General features: G+C 43.0%; 2 protein-coding genes across 4 annotated transcripts in view; one reads left to right on the top strand and one right to left on the bottom strand.

Annotated features, from left to right (window-relative positions):
* Positions 1-17117, top strand: part of CLDN10 (claudin 10) — a 53006-nt gene extending 35889 nt beyond the window's left edge. Inside the window, exons 1-5 of one of the 2 annotated variants that reach the window (XM_079302826.1) lie at positions 3990-4292; positions 10925-11086; positions 11251-11332; positions 15916-16023; positions 16748-17117. In XM_079302826.1, the coding sequence (XP_079158952.1) occupies positions 4073-4292; positions 10925-11086; positions 11251-11332; positions 15916-16023; positions 16748-16862 (687 nt within the window). In that variant the 5' untranslated portion in view covers positions 3990-4072 and the 3' untranslated portion in view covers positions 16863-17117. Of the gene's footprint in view, positions 1-3989; positions 4293-10924; positions 11087-11250; positions 11333-15915; positions 16024-16747 lie in introns of those variants that run through there. The other variant, XM_079302827.1, reaches the window with a different exon arrangement.
* The window catches only part of DZIP1 (DAZ interacting zinc finger protein 1), a 42729-nt gene continuing 38642 nt past the window's right edge, over positions 16988-21074 (bottom strand). The window contains exons 19-21 of one of the 2 annotated variants that reach the window (XR_013773861.1): positions 19652-19823; positions 18768-18908; positions 16988-17350 (exon numbers count right to left, since the gene is read on the bottom strand). Coding sequence is in view for 1 of the 2 variants with exons in the window: in XM_079302818.1 (XP_079158944.1) it covers positions 18826-18908; positions 19652-19823 (255 nt within the window). In the remaining variant the exon portion in view is untranslated. Of the gene's footprint in view, positions 17351-18696; positions 18909-19651; positions 19824-21074 lie in introns of those variants that run through there. The other variant, XM_079302818.1, reaches the window with a different exon arrangement.

The raw sequence follows: 21074 nt of genomic DNA, 5'->3' as shown, positions 1-21074 counted from the left end.
AATATCCTATACTTCAGACTTGGGAGCAAAATTGTCTCTGAAGGGTTCTTTTGTACTTGGCAATATAATAAAAGTTGGCACATTATAAAAATTCAACTATTTATTAATATTCCAACCTGATTTGTAAAATGTATGTAGTTCAAAAACCTCAGTAGCCTGGGGTTGGTCTCTGCAGACTGGAAGTTAGCCAGTGTTATTCCAATCTACAAGAAGGATGTCAGGGAAGACCCAGGGAATTAGAGACCTGTTAGTTTAACTTCAGTTCCTGGAAAAATTGCAGAGAAGATCACACTGGGTACTGTCAAAAGGCATTTAAAGAACAATGCAATCCCCAGGCACAGTCAACATGGGCTCACAAAGGGAAAATCCTGTTCAACAAATTTCATATCCTTCTGTGATAAGGTCACCCACCGAGTGTATGAAGGGAATGTGGGGGATGGATTTAAGTCGGGTTTTCATACAATCATGCCCTGTGAGGAGTGGCTGAGTACCTGGGCTTGTCTAGTTTGGAGAAAAGGAGGCTGAGGGGTGATTTCATTGCTCTTTGCAGCTTCCTGAGGAGGGGGAGATGGAGACATGTGATGGTCTCTTCTCCTTGGAATCCAGCAATAGGATGTGTGGGAATGGTTCAAAGCTGCACCAGGGAAGGTTCAGACTGGACATTAGGAAGCATTTCTTTACTGAGACTATGGTCAAACCCTGGAAGAGGCTTACTAGAGAGGTACAAGTGTTTAAGAGGTATTTAAATACACCCTTAGTAACATGGTTTAACTTTGGGTCAGTTCTGGAGTGTCAGGCAGCTGACTTGGTGATCAACACAGGTCCCTTCCAACTGGAATAGCCTATTCTAATTACACGCTAATAGTTCTCCCCTAAATGGCATTTTTATGCCCAAGAGTCAATGAAACTTGCCAAAAAAATGAACCACAGGGACTCTTTTCATTTAAAAAAGAGCACCTTTCTTAAGTCCAAGGGAATAAACTCAGTCTCCAGTCCAAGGGAATAAACCCCATACTCAGTCAAATGACCCAGCACAACATTGTGCTATTGTATTGACATTATCAAGTTATCAACAGAAGAAAACAAATCAGTCCCACAGTGGTCTGAGGGTCTTTAAAAAACTTCCCAAGTCATAACTGGTCCCAAAACACAGGAACAAAAAAAAAAACCAAAACCAAACAAAAAACCCACAACCTAAAACCCCAATCCAACAACAACAAAAAAACCAAAACAAAGGTCAAGTCTTTCTCTCTACTACATAAACTACATATAGGTAAGAAAGCCAATCCCAATGCCAGAGCTATGGTGGAAGGAAAACAGAGATTGAACAAAGACATAAAAATGTCTTCATATGGATGTTAAAGTTCCTACCACATCAACAGGGAGAAAATAGACCATTGTATTCTCGAAAACTGGAGGATGCATGAGTTAAGCTCATGGTAAAGGGACTTGCAGTTGCACAAGAGAAAGAATTATACAGAAATTATACTGAAAAAATTACACAGGAGAGAAACACAGCCTCCCAGAGGATTTTTTTCCAATGTCTTATCCCTGCAGATTCCAGCCAACATGAAGAAAATGTCATGGGAGAAGAGTATCTCTTGCAACTTCCCTTACTCTTCAGACTGGGGTGAGCACTCAGCTGTGGACTATGTCATTTTGGGTTTACATCACCAAAGATGAGATCATAAGTGCAACATCTTGCTCTGATATTATGAGAAAGATGGTAAAAACTGGACTAGTAACATAAAACATCCTCAGAAACAACAGTGTCAGGAGATGAAAGGAAGAGCTTTTCCCTGAAGCTAAAGCAAGTCCGGTCCTCATGTACACCGAGGCCACTTCACAACATTCTGGATAAAACAGGGCTACAAGGGAACAAACATACAGATTAGCCCTGCTTGAAGAGTCCTTATGGGCAGAAAGGGAGTGGGTTTGAGGTTGAAATAATGTAATTTGTCCTAAGCCCCCTGCATGGGCTCACCCTGAAGTCCCTGGCAGCAGACAGGTTGAGAGATGTGGATCCACAGTGCACATGCAGCCAAGCCTGGCTCTGTTGAAAGCAGCACAGCCTGGGACAGCACAAATGGTAGTTGGACATGACAGCCAGAGGCCATGGCAGCTTCAGCCACCTCTGCTGGCCCTCTGGGGAGCAGTGTCTATGCTCTGCAGGAATACCTTCTACCTCTCATTCCCAGGCTCAGGAGCTCAGACTCAGGCCTAGAGGTGTCCTGGCTGTGTTCCTGCCCTTCAACACTCACTTCAGCTTTCTGGTAATTGCATGGCACCGCACCAAAAAGTTCTGATGGGCCCTGGCCAAAATTTTCGCAAATGCTACTCCCTGGATTCACCAAACAAAACAGTGTTATCAGCAAAATAATAGGTGAGCTTCCCATGTCCAGCAAACACAATGACCCAGGTTTGGACTCGAGTCTCCTACCTCAGATTTAATTAGATCCTAGTTGATAGCTTGGATTGATATACTTTACCACTACCAACATAATTCCAGTCTGCAAGATCTTAGAGCACTATGACGGGGAAAATATTAAAAAAATCTTTCTTTCCTTTTCCCCTTCTGCTGCCGTGCCCCACGATAACTAGATCATAACATCATGGAGGTGGGACTTGGATCTACAGTCATCTCAGTGCTCCAAAGTGAGCTCTGGCTACAGCCTGACACCACACTGCAGGGTGGCTCACCTTCTTCATGACCCTGGTTTTTGCCCTCCTGGGGAGAGAAGAAGGCATCTTGGCACAGAGGCTGAATGGAGCTGTAGCATGCCCCATGCCCAGTGCTGCTGTGCAAACAAGACTCCTTCCTGCTTTCCCCTCCCTGCCAATGCTGCTGTGCGTCACCTGAAAGTCAGAGGGTACCAAGGAGGCAGAGAACAGGCAGAGAGCCACTGTGTCAGCAAATGCATCTGTGGACCCCCTATTTTCCTGCTGGAGCATTAACAGATCAAGAAACACTCTGTTCCCACTGAGCTCTGACCCACATCCAAAGGTACACCCAACTATGAGGTTTTTTCTCTCTTTTTTTTTTTTTTTTTTGTACTTTTTTTTTTTTAATATGGGTCTGTAAGGTGATTACATCCGGGTTTGTGACCACACGGCAAAACCAAAGAGCATTCATCGGAAGAATTATGATGAAAATGTGGCTTCTTATCCCCCAGTGATTGCCCATCTGGCAAAAAGGTTTAGAAAATGTAACAATAGTTTTGAAATAAATAGGAGGAAAGTAAAGACCGGCAGTGTACTTTCCACATCAGTAGTATATTTGCCATTGATGTGGAAAGTAAACAGCTTCAAACAAGAGGAGAAACCACTGTGGATAACTCTCCACCTGTGAACTGCAGGCCTGAATGCCACCGCATGAAAACTGAGGCAGAAAATCCCAAGTTCATCACCTCAATTGCAAAAAAAAAGGTATCAAAGGCTGTATCAGCTGTGGCTGGATAATACCAGGGGCCAGCTGAAATTCAGAGGATTAAAAAGCCCTGTTTATGCGTTTCAAAAGCTTGGGTCCCTGTAGGAACACCTGTGCTCCTCAAAGGCTGCCTCCTGGCGAGGCAGTTTGTGGGGAGGATGGTGCGGGGGCACACGGAGAGAGACGTAAACCTGGAGCTGGGGAGGCGATGCTAAGGACGCACCTGTCCCGCTGCCGCCGCCCCTGCACGAGCAGCAGCAGGGCAAGGGGAATCTGACCCAAATTACAGCTCACGGCGCTGTTTTGGGGTCTGGCTCATCTCGCCGCCGCGGGGAGCGCCCCGCCGGGCCGTGCTGGGGCTCGCTGGGGCTCGCTCTGGGACCCCGGGCCGGGCCGGGGCGGGGCCGGTGCCGGGGCTCGGCCGGGCCCTGCCGGTGCTGATTGGGCTGCGCGCCCCCGCCCCGCCGCCTTGGCCCGCCCGGGCCCCGCTCCGCCCGCCCCGCCGGGATCCGCCGGGATTGCCGCGGCCCCGCTCCGCCCGCCCCGCCGGGATCCGCCGGGATCCGCCGGGATTGCCGCGGCCCCGCTCCGCCCGCCCCGCCGGGATCCCGCGGCTCCGCGCCGCCCGCCGCTGCTGCCGGGCCCATGGCGAGCACGTCGGCGGAGATCATCGCCTTCCTGCTCACCATCTCGGGATGGGTGCTGATCTCCTCCACGCTGCCCACCGACTACTGGAAGGTGTCCACCATCGATGGCACGGTCATCACCACCGCCACCTTTTGGGCCAACCTCTGGAAGACCTGCGTGACCGACTCCACCGGCGTCTCCAACTGCAAGGACTTCCCATCCATGCTGGCGCTGGACGGTCAGGCTCCCGCTGCCCCCCACCCGACACCCCCCGTGTCCCTGTGCCGCTCCAGGGGCTCCGGGGCCGCTCCCGGGCCGGGCTCGGCGGGGAGGGCGGCGGGGTCGGGGTGCGCCCGGCGGGGCCGGGGGGCGGCGGGGACCCCGCGGGGTCGCGGTGCCCCCGCGTCGCCAGGCAGGTGGCAGCGTGCTGCTTGCGCACACCTGTGGAAGCGGGGCTTTTTCCGCCCAAAAACCCGCTAGTTGAGATGGTATTTGGTGCCCAAGTGTCCCTTTTGGCTTCTCGTGCTGTCACTACCCGCCTTTTTCCCCATCAGAAGAGAGTATGTGTGGATTTGACACAAGAAGAATGCAGGCAAATTTTTCTTGCTGGTTTATTTTCCGACTGTCGTGACATTCCTCTTTTTTATGGTTTTGCCAGCCATGCAACGGTCGCTGGAGAAGAACAAGCCTGGCGTCGTTTTGTTTTAATTAATGTTCCTTTGCTAGTTTTGCTAAGTGGTTATTAACTCAAGTGTAATTGTTTCATTGATAAATGACAGTGTAAAAGCTCGGGGCAGTCAGGGATGCAAAGGTATGCAGAAGGGATGCATAGCTTTGCTCAGCTTTAGGGCAGTGTTATTTTGAAGCCAAGCTAAGAGTTTTGCTATAGGGCTTGAAACCAAAGATTGAGTTGGTGCTGGGTTTCTTCCCTGGTCAAGGGGAAACATTTTTGCCCTTTAAGGAAACCGTACTGGGAAACTGATTCACTACAGGAAATCTTTGCAACTAAACTTTTAATTGATAAAACCACACTGATTATGGCTGTTGGAAACAGGAGAAGTGTGTATGACATTGGTTTATAGCTTCAGAAGTGAGTGTAAAGAAAGGGAGGGAAGGCTTCTAAAATTATGGCACCTTTTCTAAGTTTTTATACTTATAAATGAACGCAATATGCAGTGTTGCAGTGGCTTTGATACTCACAAAAGATCATGCCTACTATTCACAGTCTGGCAAGACGTTCCCTTTGCACTGGAGTCTGAGTATTTTGGCATAAAAGCTCTGTTTAAGAGGAAAGGAAGGTCTCTTAATCTAATCACTAACAGAGATTAATACTAATTGTAACAGGGATTAATATGAACATGACGTTAATACCAATATCAGAAAACCTTTAAGCTCTGTATGTAGAAAGGGCTGAGAGAGGTCAAGATACCAAAAAGACGTAGCACAGGCAGCTCTTAAGTACCACTTGCAGGATGCTTCCCTTTGGGGAAGTGCTGTTCCTGGACCTTCTTTTGACCCAGCCCCATGGAGGCAGAGGGATTTGCTAGTTCCTCTGAAGGGACAGGAGAGCTGGCTGTGCTCCATTGATATCAGTCACTCTGTGGCCAAGTGTGGCAGCTGAGAGTGTAATTTCCAGGACTGGGCAGGGAGCAGGGGATCTTTGTGCAAGCAAGCACGGAGTGATCATCAGTGCAAAACTTTTTGGATCCCTTGAATCCATTGTTTAGCTGTTCTTTTAGGTCTGTTTTCAAGGTAAGAAAAGCATAGTTACAAAGCTTGTGGGATTTGGAACATTTAAGCTTTCAGAAAGAAGACAGCACTAAATAAGATCTTTAGCATCCTTTCCCCCAAATGCTTGTGCCTTGAAACCTTGTGTGTTGAGTAGCATGTTCCACTTGGCCAAGAATGAGTTTCTGAGGTGCCTTGTGCACAGTGAAAGAGCCACCAGATCGTTTTGGACAGAAGTGATTCAGAAATGCATGTCTGTAAGGGCCCTGTCCCAGTCCTTCAGACCAGGTTGTTTGTCAGTAGTGGGAAGTTCTTGGCTCCAGTGTTTCTCAGCAGCATCTTTAACTGCTGTGGGGCCAGATTCTGGTACCCAGGCACAATATGAATGAGAGGCAGGCTGGAGGGAAAGTGATGTACCCCCCTAGCACAGACCAGGCAAGCTGCGTGGGGTCAGAGGGGCAACCTCTGCAGTCAGGGGTGCTTTCAGTAGGTAGCCCAGCCCAGTCTCCCTTCCTTGTGGTTACAGGCTCTGAAGGGAACCTGCCAGCAGCTGACTGTGGGTGTGTATGTCCCCTCTTCACCTGAACCCTTCCCCTGCGGGGGAGAGCACTTCAGGGCTGTGGTGTGTCACTCGTGGCTTAAAGAATTTGTGTCTCAACAAGTAGACAAATCTAACTCAGACCTTGTCTAGCCTCTTTCTTCCCTCCTCTTCTTCTTTGCCCAGACTTACATGGCTAAGGTGGATCCCATTCCCTGTGGCTGGGAATGTGGAAACTTCTTGACTCCATCTTCAGGGGGGGGGATTCAGAAGACACAAACAGGATAGATCTGGTTTCCTGTTCTTAAGGAAGTGTTTGTGAGCAGAAACAATAACCCTGTAAAGATACATGTAGTGACAATATGTTGCTCTCCTCGAGTCTGCAATCATGCATGGTAGAGTATGACTGGAAAACTCCTAAAAATATTTCTGCTGTCCTAGGGAAATGTGGCTCTGCTCCATTCCTTCGTCACATAGATGGAGAGGATTTGCATCTCAGAGCAGTTCTTCTTCTACAGAAATTTTGGGGGTTTTTTGTCATCCTCTAAGTAAGCTGGACTTCTTATCCCAAAAGACTGCTCAGGTCTTCCAGGGGATCAGAGACAAAATAAGGGGGAAAGAAATCAGGATGTGACCATGCTTTGAGGAACCTGGTCTGTGTGAGGTGTCCCTGCCCATGGCAGGGGGTAGGAGACAGATGAACTCTGAGGTCCTTCCCTACCCAAACCTCGATGTCTCTATGATTCCGGTTGCTGAAGTTCCTGTGGAATGCAAGAGAAGTCCCTCCTTCTTCAGAAGCAGTGTCATAGTTCAGGTCAGGGATGCTCAGGAGATGGTTCCTCTTGACCCTTGCTTTGGCTTCTGTTATGGACTGTCCTCCCTGGCTTGCTGAAGGATGGCACAGCAGTGGGGCTGCCCTGATGTCTTTCAGGCCATCACTCCACACAAACAGCTTCCAGAGAAAGTTGCTTGTGGTCCCCTTCCACCTATATGCATTCCTGTAGAAGTCAATTTGGCCAGCCTTCATTAAGAGCCCCACATTCTGTGTGCAAACAAAAATGCTCTTCCTGTCTGTGGGGCTTAAAGTCATTCTGGGTTTGCTTTTTGTGCCACTGGTCACAGGTGGAAATTTACTGACAAAACCACCTCCCCAAAAGAGGACATATCAGTTTCCATGTTTCCAACAGTGGATCTGATGACCTTTTGCAAGAACAGAGCTGAACAAAAATTCAATTATGAGTTAAAGGAGGGTATTAGAGCTTAGAAAGACATACAAAAGCAAAGGGTGTGTACTTTTGGAAGGAATCTGTGCTGTATCCGTAAGGCAACCTCTTACCCTTCACGTGATGCAGGCTGCAAAATGCCACCAGAGGCATTTATTGTGAAAGTGCCAGTCCCCAGTACTTTGTATATATTTTTTTCCATAGTGTCATATGATATGAATATGTGAATGCCTTCTAAGTCTTTGTAAGCATGAGGCAAGTGTGAGAGCAGGGAGGCAAGAAAGACGAAGCTCTAACAAGATTAATTTGAATGCAAGACAAAACACATTTGTTTGAAACAAACAAAAAAAAAAAAACCAAAAAACAACAACAAACCTAAACACCCACCTTGAAATAGGTTTCTCTTGGAATGCTGCTAAACATGACTTTATGAGTAATGCATGTTTGTCTGCTTGTCTGTTTAAAACACAGGGCTCTTTGCTTCTTGGGAGCTTCATTTGGGTGGTTGGTATGTACTTGACAAGTTTCCTGCAGGAGCTGGTGCAAATACAGACAATAAACATTTGGAAAAGGATAGGTTTTAGTCTTGAATGGAGGACAGTAAAAAAACAGGCAGCTCCCTTTTACACTCCTCTTCCTTATCATAGAATCACAGAATGTTTTGGGTTGGAAGGGACATTAAAGACCATCTATTTCCAACCTGCCTACCACAGACAGGGACACTTCCTGCTAGTAAAGATTGCTCAGAGCTGCATCCTAACTTCAATGTTTCCACAGAGGGGGCATTCACAGCTTCTCTGGGTAACCTGTTCCAGTGTCTCACCACCCTCACAGTAAAGAATTTCTTCCTAATATCTAATCTAAATCTGCCCTTTTTTGGTTTAAATGCATTTCCCCTTGTCCTGTCACTACACACTCTTGTAAAAAGTCCTTCTCCAGCTTTTCTGTAGGCCCACTGTAGATTCTGGAAGGCTGCTATAAAGTCTCCCCAGATCCTTTTCTTCTTCAAGCTGAACAAGCCCTAAAAGTCTTGGTGACCAGTATAATCTTGTTTTCTTGAAAGCAAAAGAAATGGTTTAGTTCCTCTTACAGTGAAGTGTTATTCAGAGTTTGAATCTAGGACCAGAGCAATAGGATGTTTGAGTTGGTGAGAATGTTGATTTTTGCTTTTCCACAGTGCTGGTGTAAATTGTGGTGGGGAAGTTTTCTATATTTTGTTTTAAAAATGTGTGGCAGTTGGCTGATTGCTCTGGTGAACTCAAGCCCTGCTATAGCTGGCCTGCCCAATTTGGTGAATTATTTAGTGAGAAAGGTTATTCATTCAGCAGAACTGAGCAGTCCTCCAGTTCATGCTGTTTATAATTGAAAATGATTTCTCAGTGAGTAAGTTAATTATTTCTTGTTGTCTCGCTACCCTCTGCCTATTTTTAAAACTGTGTATTGACCTTCAGGAAAAACTGAATTTCAGCCCTGTGGTTACTAGCATATGCTGGATATTTTAGTTGGGGTGAATATTTACTGGTTTTCCTAGGAGGTTCAGACATAAATAAAAGTTTAGAGGACCTCCGGGTAAACATGTTCATGGTTCAGCACTTTAATGTGTCAATTAGCTAACTAACACTGTCAATAAATTGGACCTGTCAAAAATAATAGCTTCCTTTTCAGCCTTCATCTTGTGCTTTACCTGTACCTGTCTGCTACAAGAAATACATTACACACCACCTAAAGTAGCATAAGCCAACCTTTCCATGCCTATAGCAAAAATTAACAAAGCAAGGCTACTGTCTTCAAACCTGAGTCTTGCACAAATCACTCCCATTTCAACACAAGAGCCATGTGACAGTCACACTTATTTCACAGACTGTGTATTTCTTGAGCAGGTGGGCTACAGAAGCATGTTGCAAATGGAAGAAGTCTGTCTGTGTGCCAGCAGATGTAGATAAAGGCCAGTAGGTTGTGTTCACAGATACCAGATTCAGCAGGCCTGCTAAAATGGGATGCTACAAATTGCTTTCTTGCTCAAGGCTGTGAATCAGTGGGATATTTAAAACATTGTTCAAGCACAGAGCAGTCATCCTAGAGCTGATATACCTTCAGCAGTGGCTAAAGGACAGCAGAAGGTGGCCACGTGTCTGTGGTAGCCATCTGCAGCTCAAAGCCCTGACAGCCAGACACAGATTTCTCTGTCAGGAATGTATCCAGTCTCTTTTTGAGTCTCTGTAAACCCTTAGTGTCCACACATCCTGTAGAAAATAATTCCACAGCTTCATTTTACGAACAAGCACACCTTTTGTTTTGAATCTGCTGCCTTCTGTTTTTATCAGATGCCCTCTAGTTCCTGCTTTAATATATTGTTTTCTTACATATTAAAACTTTTATGCAGGGTTTGGTGGGGTTTTGTTGTTTATTTATTATTACATAAAATTTGGTTTAATAGGCAATGACAAGGTGGTTTAGCTCTCAACATTTCCACCCACTGGAGATCAAAGCAAAAAGAATGAATACCCTAATAGTGGGAGTTCATTTTCATTTTAAATGAGATGTAACAACAGGTTATGAAGAAAAACATCTTGTGATGGTTATTCAGCTGTGTAAGATTGCAGCGTTCCACCCCGTAAGCAGCGATATGAGATTATCACAGCCTTTCAATTACGAGATATTCTCGGAAGGAGAAGAGGCCAAGCAGCCCATTGTCCCCTTGAGGGGTCCTGCCCTGGGAGGTCCCTCTGGGAGCACCCTCAGGCAGCACAGCCAAATTGCTTCAGGCTGAAGCCAGGTGCAAGCTGTTTGTCCAGGTTTAAATATGGCAGTGATTTGCTTTATCCCAAGGGACTGCTGCTGTCTATGAGCTGAGTGCGTGGCTGACTTCCTGACAGAATGAGGGCATCTGGGTGGATCCAAACCAAACCAGTGACACATCCAGGAAGGCCCAGGACCCCAGCCAGGGTCACTGCTGCCAGCCTCACTGCCAGTCATGTTGTACCTGTGACACACACACACACACAACAGGACTGATGTGAGGCTTGCTTTGGGTGCACAGGGTGGCTCTGCAACCTGTGAGAGCCCCTCATCAGATCACATGGAGTTGCTCTTCTAAACCTCATGGGTACAACCTCTTGCAGATGCTATACTCAATGCCATGGGATAGTATTTTGGAGCCCTGAGTGCCACAGCTCTTATGAACTGGGCATGGGTGATAATGCCCAGCAAAGGGCACACATCACAACAAGAACATACTACATGGTAAAGTGATATTGTTCCAGCCAAAGTCTGATTCCATTTGCAATAGTGAGTGCCTGATGCTGCACAGAGGGAGGGAAATGATAGCAAAACTTGTCATGGTCCCAATTCTCATATTAGCCTTGCTCTTTTCTCTCACAGGTTACATCCAAGCCTGCAGAGGATTGATGATCTCTGCTGTCTGCCTGGGCTTCTTCGGTGCTATTTTTGGACTGCTTGGGATGAAATGTACAAAAGTTGGAGGCTCCGATCAGACTAAAGCAAAAATTGCTTGTTTAGCTGGACTGATTTTCATACTGTCTGGTAAATATACTTTATTTCTATCAGTTTGCATATTTGAAGTCATACCGGAGCAGCTTCTTTTCCACAGAAACCCGTGAACAATCCTCCATGACTTCGTTGACTTCAGGGTCAGGCCCAAAGCTCTGCTGCCAGCTCCACTGAATGGTTTGTCTTATGCTTTTCAGGGTTGTGCTCTATGACTAGTTGTTCCCTGTATGCAAACAGGATTACGTCTGAGTTCTTTGACCCTTCTTTTGTTGCACAAAAGTAAGTACTTTCCTATACCCATAAATCTTTCAAAAAAGTAGATCTTATGTTTCCTACTGTGCACCAGAGCCTGTTAGACAGAGAGCAGCTGCTTCTCCCCTTGGGCAGAGGAGGAGAGTGGGCTGCAGTTTTACTAAATCACAATTTCTAACTGGAGCGACCAGGTGCTGAAATTCAGTGAACAAAGACTGCTGCACAGTGATTGCTCTGCAATCCATGAGCCCAGCTCTGCTGTGGGCTGGCAGGCGCTGGGGTTAATTGGGAGTGAAGCCTGCCTGGATGCCAGAGGTGCAGCAAAAGGATTGCACAAGACAAAGGGGCTCATTAGGTGCATCATTCAATAGGGAAAGGAAAAAAATATTTCCTTGAGCCTTTGATAGATGGTGGCTTTCATAAAGGTGTCGAGCACTGCGCAATCTTGATTCCTCTTGAGAGGTTTCTGCAGGCTTGGTGGAATTTTGCTGACAGATTTTCAAATCCAGGTGACTGAAATTTGGATCATAAAACTTGTAAAACCCACGACCTTATAAGCACCAACATAAATGCTTTGCCTATACTTGTAATTAAATTTAAGAGAGTATTTATAGAATTTTAGGATCCATACCAGAGATAAGGAGCAACTCTAAAGACTCCCTTTAAAACTGCAAATTCTCAGTGCCTGCAAAAGCAGCAATCCACAAACCAACTTTTGGATTTTGGATTGACATCTTAACTACCAAGTCTGAAAATGTTGGCTGTAAATTACAGCATCATAGACTTTCCTGGTTTTCCTTCATACTTGATGTAAACTCTTTTAAAAGATGTGGATTTTAAAGTTTTCTTGGCAGTGATTCCAGGATATGTCAGACATTGGGTATACATTTCCCTGAGACCCAAGTAAGAGATCAGTAAGGAACCCTGAATCTTCATGTTTCACTTTGACAAAAAAAAATTGTCTGAATAAATAACACTAAAGAGATCTACATTTGCAGTAGGGTTGACACTGTTTTTCCTGTCCTGAAACAGTATTTGTTTACTCCACACTGTCTTGTATTAGTTTTCTCCATAATTCTCTTATAGTTTCTGCTTATTGGATTAAATGAAGACAGGACTGAAAGGCCTGCAAAAGAAAGAAGGATGTGAGGTTCTTTGAAGAAAATGGAGACTGGCTATATATACAGAAGTTAATTATTCATCAGATTTACTGTTCTTAGTGAAAAATACCATGGTTGTTGCCAGAAGTGCTTCACCTACACTGTATTCCTACCCTTGTCTGCTGCAAAAGAACAGGCAGACCTCACAATGGAATTTTACTCTGAAAGAATGAGAAATCCAGTTTAAATATTGAAATAATGGCAGTAAAACATCCTCTCCAGAGATTACCTTTTTTTGTGGACAACTAGCATAGTTCATCTGTGGGCAGACATAATCACTACTGCAAAGATAAAGGCAGAGAGGAAATCCTGAAATTTTAATTTGAGCCATGCAAAATGCACATAGCTTGTGCAGTGGCCTTGCTAATGCAAGACTGAGCTAATGGTGGCATTCAGCTCCTTCCTCTCTCAACCAATGTAAAATTTCCATTTGTTGCCATCTTTCTAGGCATCAGAACCCTTACTTTGTAATGCATTGCAGGTGCATTTAGTATGTTCGCTGGTATATTGTGGAAATTTGGAATTCTCTTCATTGAGAGAGGGTTTCAACCTTTTGTCTTTTACTGCACATTTCTCTCCTGAAGTTATTCTGACAGTGTCAAAGACAGACACTATTAGTGGGAAACAAATGACATAAGATGTTCAGCACTTTGTGTCAGCCATCAGGATTTCCCTCCAGCCTCCTTTACAATTTTTAATTAAAAAAACCCCAACTCTTACAGTCTTTATAATTTCTGTCCCTTGACAAAGTTTGAACTCACATAGCTGTGATCATTGTTATTGATAAATGGAGTTGTTTGTCCAAATTACCTAACTTCCCATATAGACATTGATATGTAATTGAAAATCTTGAGTTTTCCTCCTAAGTACCATATAAACCAGTATAAATGATGGTTGCTTTCTCTGAAGATGTGGAAAAAGACCAATCAGGACAGCTCTGCAACTCTCACCTGGTGATGTGGCAGTCACCTAAGAAGGGCCATACAGACAATCTGGTATAATCATGGTATTTAATCTAATTAATACCATTAATCATGGTATAGTAACAAATGTTGCTTCCAAAGGTCAAACAATCCCAACTACAAAGGCCAAACTCTATGTCTTCTGTCCCAACTAGTAGGTAACACTCAGGTACCCCTTTTCCACCCAATTCTATCAAATACAGTAATGATTTATTTTCTGTACAATTGAAGAGTTTCAGGAAGGGAAGACAGTGCTTGGTCTCCTTAAATCCCTCAGCTTCTGGTCAACTATTTTGTGTTGTTAGACAAAAATACGGAAACTTGTGTTTCCCACTTTCTAGGCAAACAGTCTTGCCAAATAAGTTGACCTGCAAGAGCCTCCCTGGATTTTGGTCCAGCTCTATTCTCCAGCACTGGTGATCTGCATCAACTTCTGTGGGGAGCCAAATTCTGGTCCTTGTACCTTAGGTGTGCTCTGGCAGTCCTGTAGGGATGGAGGGATCCCCATGAGGGGTTACCTCATATCTGAGCTAGTCCCTTTGATCTGCTGTCACAGAGCAATGAAAGAGGTGCCTTGAAAGTGGTTTAGAAGTGCACTTTGTATTTCTTGCATGTTGACTATAATGGGATCTTAGGTGATGAGATCTGATGTGGATCTCTGCTTCTGATCAGAGAACCCCCTGTCCTTGGAGACTCAAAAATCTCTTTGAGTCATGTGAAAACTGTAGCAAGGTGGTTGGAAATGTGAGCATAAGTAGAATGAAAATTTTACAGGTTTGGCAGATTTTGAAGTGAAATGGGACTGGGTGGAAAGAGCTATGGTTCCCAGCAGTTTAAATTGGGGGTTGGGTCCGTAAGCCCCATGCTGGTGTTGAGGAAGGGTTCTGAGGCAGAGTCAGTTTATTTCAGCTTGAGCTTGGTGACTCCAGAGAGGGAGCCTGAACAAAGAAATCCCTGGGTCTTTATGCCCTCACAGTCTGTGCACCTGATCCTCATGTGCTCTTCATGAATCTTGTGTGTGCCTCTTGGTCCAGAGGTGATTTATGGTCTGGGGTCTTGTAACACCTCACTGGACTCTCATTGAGTGTTTCTGCAGCACCATTTTGTAAAGATACAGGGTTTTCAGAACACCTGACAACTATTTTCAGTTAGGTATTTTGGTATTGTGGAATTAGAGCCTGTGCACATGGAAATGTTCAGAAGTAGCTGAGAAGTGCAACTCCACAGTGTTGCAGTTGCACAGACAGGCCATTTTATTTGGCTGCTTCACCTCAGTTGACTACAAATCAATTTAGTAGCTGCTTGAACAGCACAGACTCCTGGTTGATAGTTGTGGCTGAGTGTGGAGGGGACAGGGACCTGTGTTTCCATGCAGGATCCCAGACGTCTGGAGGAGATAAAGGTCTCCTTAAGGGGGAACTGCAGCAGAGAAAGAGCCAGAGACACAAAAGTTTGTTCTAAAGGTGAGGAATAGCAGACTCTGGAGACTGTTAGGCTGCAGCCTAATGCAAGTCATCCTAAAAGTGCTTTAAGAGTGGTATTCTGGCAAAGAGCTGGGGAATGGAGCAGACAAGGATCCATGGTTTGCTGCTTGGTTTGGAGCTTTGGTACTGAGGGGAAAGAAAATAATCTCTTCCCAATGCCCTTCTTTGCCTTCATTTACTACTGTTGCTTTAGAAATGTGGGCTTTGAGGGATAGTGCTCCTAAAGCACCACTGTCTTCTCTCAGAGACAAATGGAACAGTTCCTGGCAGCAAAGAGTTTGTGGCTAGCCCAGGCAGCAAGGAGGATCATTGCTAGTGACTGTGAGCTCTGCCCATGGATGTGCTTGGGAGCAGTTTCTTCCAGATAGAATCCAGCCACAGGCACTAGAGAAGGAGAAAGATGCTGGAACATGCACCTGTGTGTGCAACTCCTTATACCAGACACACCTGTGCATGTATATTGTATATGCATATTATGCATATGTACAAACCCTCATATTTTAAGGAGGCTGGTGTGTGGATGATGAAGGATAAAGTCAGATCCTGAGAACCAGAGGGAAAACTTAAGGAGAGTTGTAGGCAGAATTTGTAGTCTCTAGCCCAGCAAAAGCCTCAGTCCAGTTTGTTTTGGGAGCCAAAGGAAACAAAACTGAAATGAAGGAGCTAGTGCTATAAAAAGGCCAAAGAATGACATAAACCCCAGAGCAAAGCAATCCAGGAAGAGATGCACAAAGGCCAGGCCTAACCCTAACCCCTAACCCTGACTGAGCAGGGACAGAAGCATTGCCCAAGTGTACTGCAGGGACAGAGTTTGCCTCCTGAGTCAGAGGGAAATAATGAAAAGAACATGGGTGAACGGCAGAGCTGCTGATTTTGCAGCAAATAATTTATGTGTCAGTGGAAAGTTATTAAAGAGAAATATTATATTTAGTTATTTTATTCTGGAAATAACCCAGTTAAATCCATGCTCTCTTTTGTTAAATACATTTATTGACTTCTTGTAGGTATGAATTAGGAGCAGCTTTGTTCATTGGATGGGCTGGAGCTTCACTCTGCATAATTGGTGGCATTATATTCTGCTTCTCAATAGCTGAAAACAGTAATTCTGCAAGGTAAAACACAAGTTGTACTTACTGAAAGAAATCAATACCTCTGCATTTTTACTTGCTATATATATATGCAGTTTGATTACTGTTCCAAAACACTTTGTAATGAGATTCTGAAAAAGATTGTGTGGACAAAAGAAAATAAGGGGATTTAAGAATAATGCTCTGTCCACTGTTAATAAAAATAAGAAAAGCTATTGACTCAGAAAAAATACTTGCGAGATATATCTATATAGCTATATATATATTTAATAAATTTGCTACTGCTACAAAACAGTGCATTTGCTGATGTAGGAAAAGTGGTCAGGTGGCTTTATAGGCATGAATAGACAAGTTTCTTTAATCTCAAATTATCAGATCAAAAGCAAGCAGTTGGTGGCAGTGGGACCTCCAGCAACTGAAGAGGGGCGACAACAAAGAGGAACAGCTGAAGGGAGTAACTATTCACCTAGGATCTGCCTCAATTTAAATTATTTCATGATTAGGCCCTAATTTACTTAACTGTGAATAAGGGATTTGTGTTACAGAAAAGTGTAAAGACAGATGCAAAGACAACTGGGGTAGCAATGTTTAATTAGAATGGGACCACACAGAGTAGGAACATGCCCCTTCCCCTGAAATTTGTAGGTACATTCCCTTTAATTTCTTCTAGCTTTATTACTAGAATGCCTGGATGCAGATGTCACCTGTGTGTGGGACGAGCTGTAAATGGTTGTTTTTTTCTCTTCAGGAGGGGGTATGCCTATAATGGAGCCACATCTGTGATGTCTTCTCGTACAAAGGTCCACAACAGTGTCCCTGACAAAACCCCACCCAAGCACTTTGACAAGAACGCTTATGTTTAGTTGCACTCTGGGAAGACTGAAAGCGTTTTTAAACGTGATTTTGTACGTTTCATTCAGAGTGATTCCCCCCACCCCAACCCCCCTGTACTTACCACTAATGACTTTTACAAATATTAACTTGCAGCTTTTTACATATTGATGTAAATTTTATTATATAATATTTTAAGATTGATGTTGGTATTGTAAAGTTTGTACCTGGAAATCATGAGCTGATGTTGCATTCTTGAAAAAAAAAATAAATGAGGTATTTACTAATTCAGTTTGTCATGTCAGCTGCTTATGGGAATGGCATCACATACATCATATTTCAGTTCAAAAATTCAGCTAGTGTTTTTTCTTTGTCTGTCCATGGAAAGGTGATGACTTTTGAGGGAATACATGTCAATAAATAAGAAGAGAGATTACAAATAACCACAAAATGCTTTCTAGGCTGGGTCCCTAAAATCAGACACGAACTCAGGTTTCTCGTGAAGTTTGAACTGATGGACCTGTGGAGTTTCAATAAAAATTGGTTATTTTGGGACAACATTGTAAATATTAAAAATGAACAGTCCTATTTAATAATGGCACGGTATAGAAAAAGTTTTGTATCTGATATTATCTAAATTACATTAAAACTACAAAGTCAAGGTTCTTTTTGTTTTATGTTACTTTTGTACTTCATTTGAGTAGAAATACTACTTTGTTATTTTAAGAAGGCAGCCAATATGGACCAACTAGAAATGTCAAGTACTTCTGCAATGGCAGATCAGTGCTTTCCTTAAGTGGCTTGACATTGTAATTTTTTTTCCAGTTGTTGTCCTTTTATACTAACAAAGACTCAACTCCAAAACAAAAAAAAAAAACAAACCCAACAAACCAACTTCCCCATATAGAAGGCATTTAATGATGATTAGTTTTAGAGCTGAGGCCTTTTTCTTTTCATTTGGTATTTATTGTAAACCATGGTAGAAACTTAATAGTTTAATACATGGACATATTTTCTTTTGAATGCTGACAATTTTATATAAAGTTCATTATAAAATACAATAAAATATGCATAAAAATTGTATAAAGTAATACTCTGCAGTATATTCTGTTCATTGGTTAATAGACTTTCTTGCAAGACCAGTTTCAATCTTTAATGTAAACATTTGAGGCAAAACCTTCACCTCAGAGAAATGAAAGAGATCTTCACACTGAACTCATAAGTGTGCTGGTTTTGGCTGGGGTAGAGGTAATCTTCTTCACCATGGCTGGTATGGGCTGTGTCTTGGATTTGTGCAGGACACAGAGTTGATAACAGAGATGTTTCTGGTATTGCTGAGGAGGGCTTGCACAGAGCCTGTTCTGTTTTTCATACCACCACATCGGTGAGGAAATTGGGGGTGCACAGGAGGTTTGGAGGGGACACAGGTGGGGCAGGTGACTCAAAGTGACCAAAGGGACATTCCATGTGACATCATGCTCAATATATACAGTGGGGGAAGAAGGAGGAAGAGGAAGACTCTTGGAGTGGTTTACCTTCCCAAGTCCCCATTAGTCGTGATGGGGCCCGGCTCTCCTGGGATGGCTGAACACCTGTCTGCCCACGGGGAGCAGTGAATTCCTTGTTTTGCTTTTGCTTTCCCTACAGAACTGCCTTGATCTCCACCCACAAGTTTTCTCACTTTTACTCTTCCAAGTCTCTCCCCAGTTCCACATGTGAGGGAGTGAGTGAGTGGCTGACAGGGGCTTGGCTGGGGTTAAACTGCCGCAAAGAGAGAGAGAAGAATTGCTTTGTTTCCAAACAGACATGGTCAGTAATGCATATTTCAATATTCTTTTTCAGAGTCAGACTGAAAGACACAAGAGCTCTGTAAACAGTATTCCTTGTTATTACAGGACCAATGAGAGAAGTTACTGGGAAACACTTGATGTTTTCACCTGCATTTTGAATCCCAGCAGAACCCAAAACCAGGATCTCCCATCAGGAGTGGAACAATTATATATCTGAAGAATCACTCCAGTCTGTCACAGTGACTAAGCTGCTTTTTAACGTGCTTGTATTATCAGCTTCATGAAGGCCTGTTAAAACAAACAGACAAAACAATTAATAACTATTAATACTCTTTTGGGGATATTTTTACTTTGTAAGATAAAATTACATCCTATGTGAGCAAACACCTGTGGACTTCAGGAAGTCCACAAACTGCAGCCAGTAAGGAAATGACAAATGTTGATAATATGTACATTGTTTCTCTCACAGAACATAAAGCACAAACAGTCAGTGTCAACCTTACTTCCCCTTCAAAAATAATCAGAAGTATCTTTATGCAGCTGACACAGCTTTAACCTTCAGATACACTGAAATGTTAGGGTTAGAAACTACTGTATAAATTATATGTAAGATTGAGGCTTTTACTTTAGCACTAGTTCAAATATTTATCTCAGCTGGTACGTCAGTTAGATATTGTGAACAAGCCAGAAATGTTGTTGTTATTCCCAGGACAAAGTGAGTTCCCTTCTCCCTTAAATATGAGAAGGAAAAAAAATCTCAGATGATTAATTTTTAAGATGAAGTTGAAGTCTGATAATATTACTGTTTAAAAACCTCAAATTTAATTTGGTATCTCTGTATATGAATGTGTGGTTTATGTATCATATATAGTCCATATATCATAAAAACATGATATGGGTAAGGCAAGAAACCAAACACAGATTTTTTTTTCTTTTTCTTTTCTTACAAAACACCATCTATTGAATTTCAGTGTGTAATACACTGTACTTAATCCTCCTCCAGGTGGGTCAGTCATTTATGAATATGTTACCTTCCTCCTTTGGTGCATTTTTCTTGGGAAGGCCCCATGCATGTACTACAGATGCAGCATTGAGCTCATTTTTCTGAACTGTCATCCCCTTCTGACCTCTGTCATCTTTCATGGATAAAATGTCTTCCTCTACTGATGAAATAGCCCAATCATCTTCAACAGCTTCTGTGAGCTAACAGGGACAAAAAAAGACAGGCATTTTTTCCTCTGCTCAAGACGTGCTGAGTTCTTTACTAAACTCAACAATGTGAAATTGCTAAAGAAAAATGCACTGGCACATGGTCTCTATGAAATCTATCATCACAGTTTTAAATTCCACATTAATTCAATTACCTAAATGATATTAATTCAATGGTTTAATTCCAAAACTAGAGGATTATCTTTTCTGGGATATTCCAGTGAGATGAAAGTCCTTTAAGCATTAGAATGTAGATTACTTACATGAAAATAAAGATACATGCAAGGTGGCAGTTTACAAGCATTCTGTTGCCAAACTAGGAAAAATACTGCAGTAAAGGCCTTTTCAATTTAAAACTAATTTATTTAAAGAGAAAATTAAATAATGAAAATTTTAACAACCGCATGATGTTCAAACTTTAAATATACATTCCCCTCAAGGCTCTGTGTCAGCATGTACAAGCATATTTTAATTAAGTGGTGGATTTGTATACTAAGTTCACAAAATGAGAGTCAATTCAAACAGATGAACCTGAACACAGTGAGTCTATGGTCCTTCTTACCTCATCTGCCTGAGAACTAAATATCTTCATTCAGCTTTAGCAAGAAGAGCTACAGAATTTCCCTATTTTTCAGTCAGACATGGTTCAATGGATTTGAGCTATTTTTAGAGAGCTTAACTGTGGAAAGCAAACAGTGGTTTCTCACAAAGCTAAAACCTTATTTCACTGGAGTCTCCATTATTACAGTAAGGATCTAGATGGTGCTTCCACTGCACGGAAGGAGGGTTCAGATGCTATTTGAAAACAATGTAAGGTATGTATATGCTAGAGAAAAATCAACAAATATGAACATGTTGTGTGTCTCCAAAGTGGGGAAGAGACTGCAGCAATGCTTTACCTTGCAACATAACTCCATTTTAACATTGCAAACTGTTTTTCAAAAACTGACAGATCTGCTCAGTGTGCTGTATTATTAACATACCAGAATTCATTATTGTGCTGTTTCAAATTATCTGCATTTGGAGGGTGTGGTAATGGGAAGGTCAGTCACATATATTGAGAAATGCTGGAGGAAGAGTTTCCTCAAACATTCAAGAAGTCACAAATGATTGTTAAAATAGAAAAATAGAGATAAACACGTCAATTTCAAAGAGAATTCAGTTTTGATCGAGTGTAGATACACAGCACCAATCAAAACTGCTAAATAGTTTTATTTACACAAAGACTTCTATAAAGACATCTAT

Source organism: Erithacus rubecula (genome assembly GCF_903797595.1).
Source record: "Erithacus rubecula genome assembly, chromosome: 1".
NCBI classification, from domain to species: Eukaryota; Metazoa; Chordata; class Aves; order Passeriformes; family Muscicapidae; genus Erithacus; species Erithacus rubecula.
Note: the sequence above shows the minus strand (reverse complement) of the source record. Positions and strands in the feature narration are given on the sequence as shown.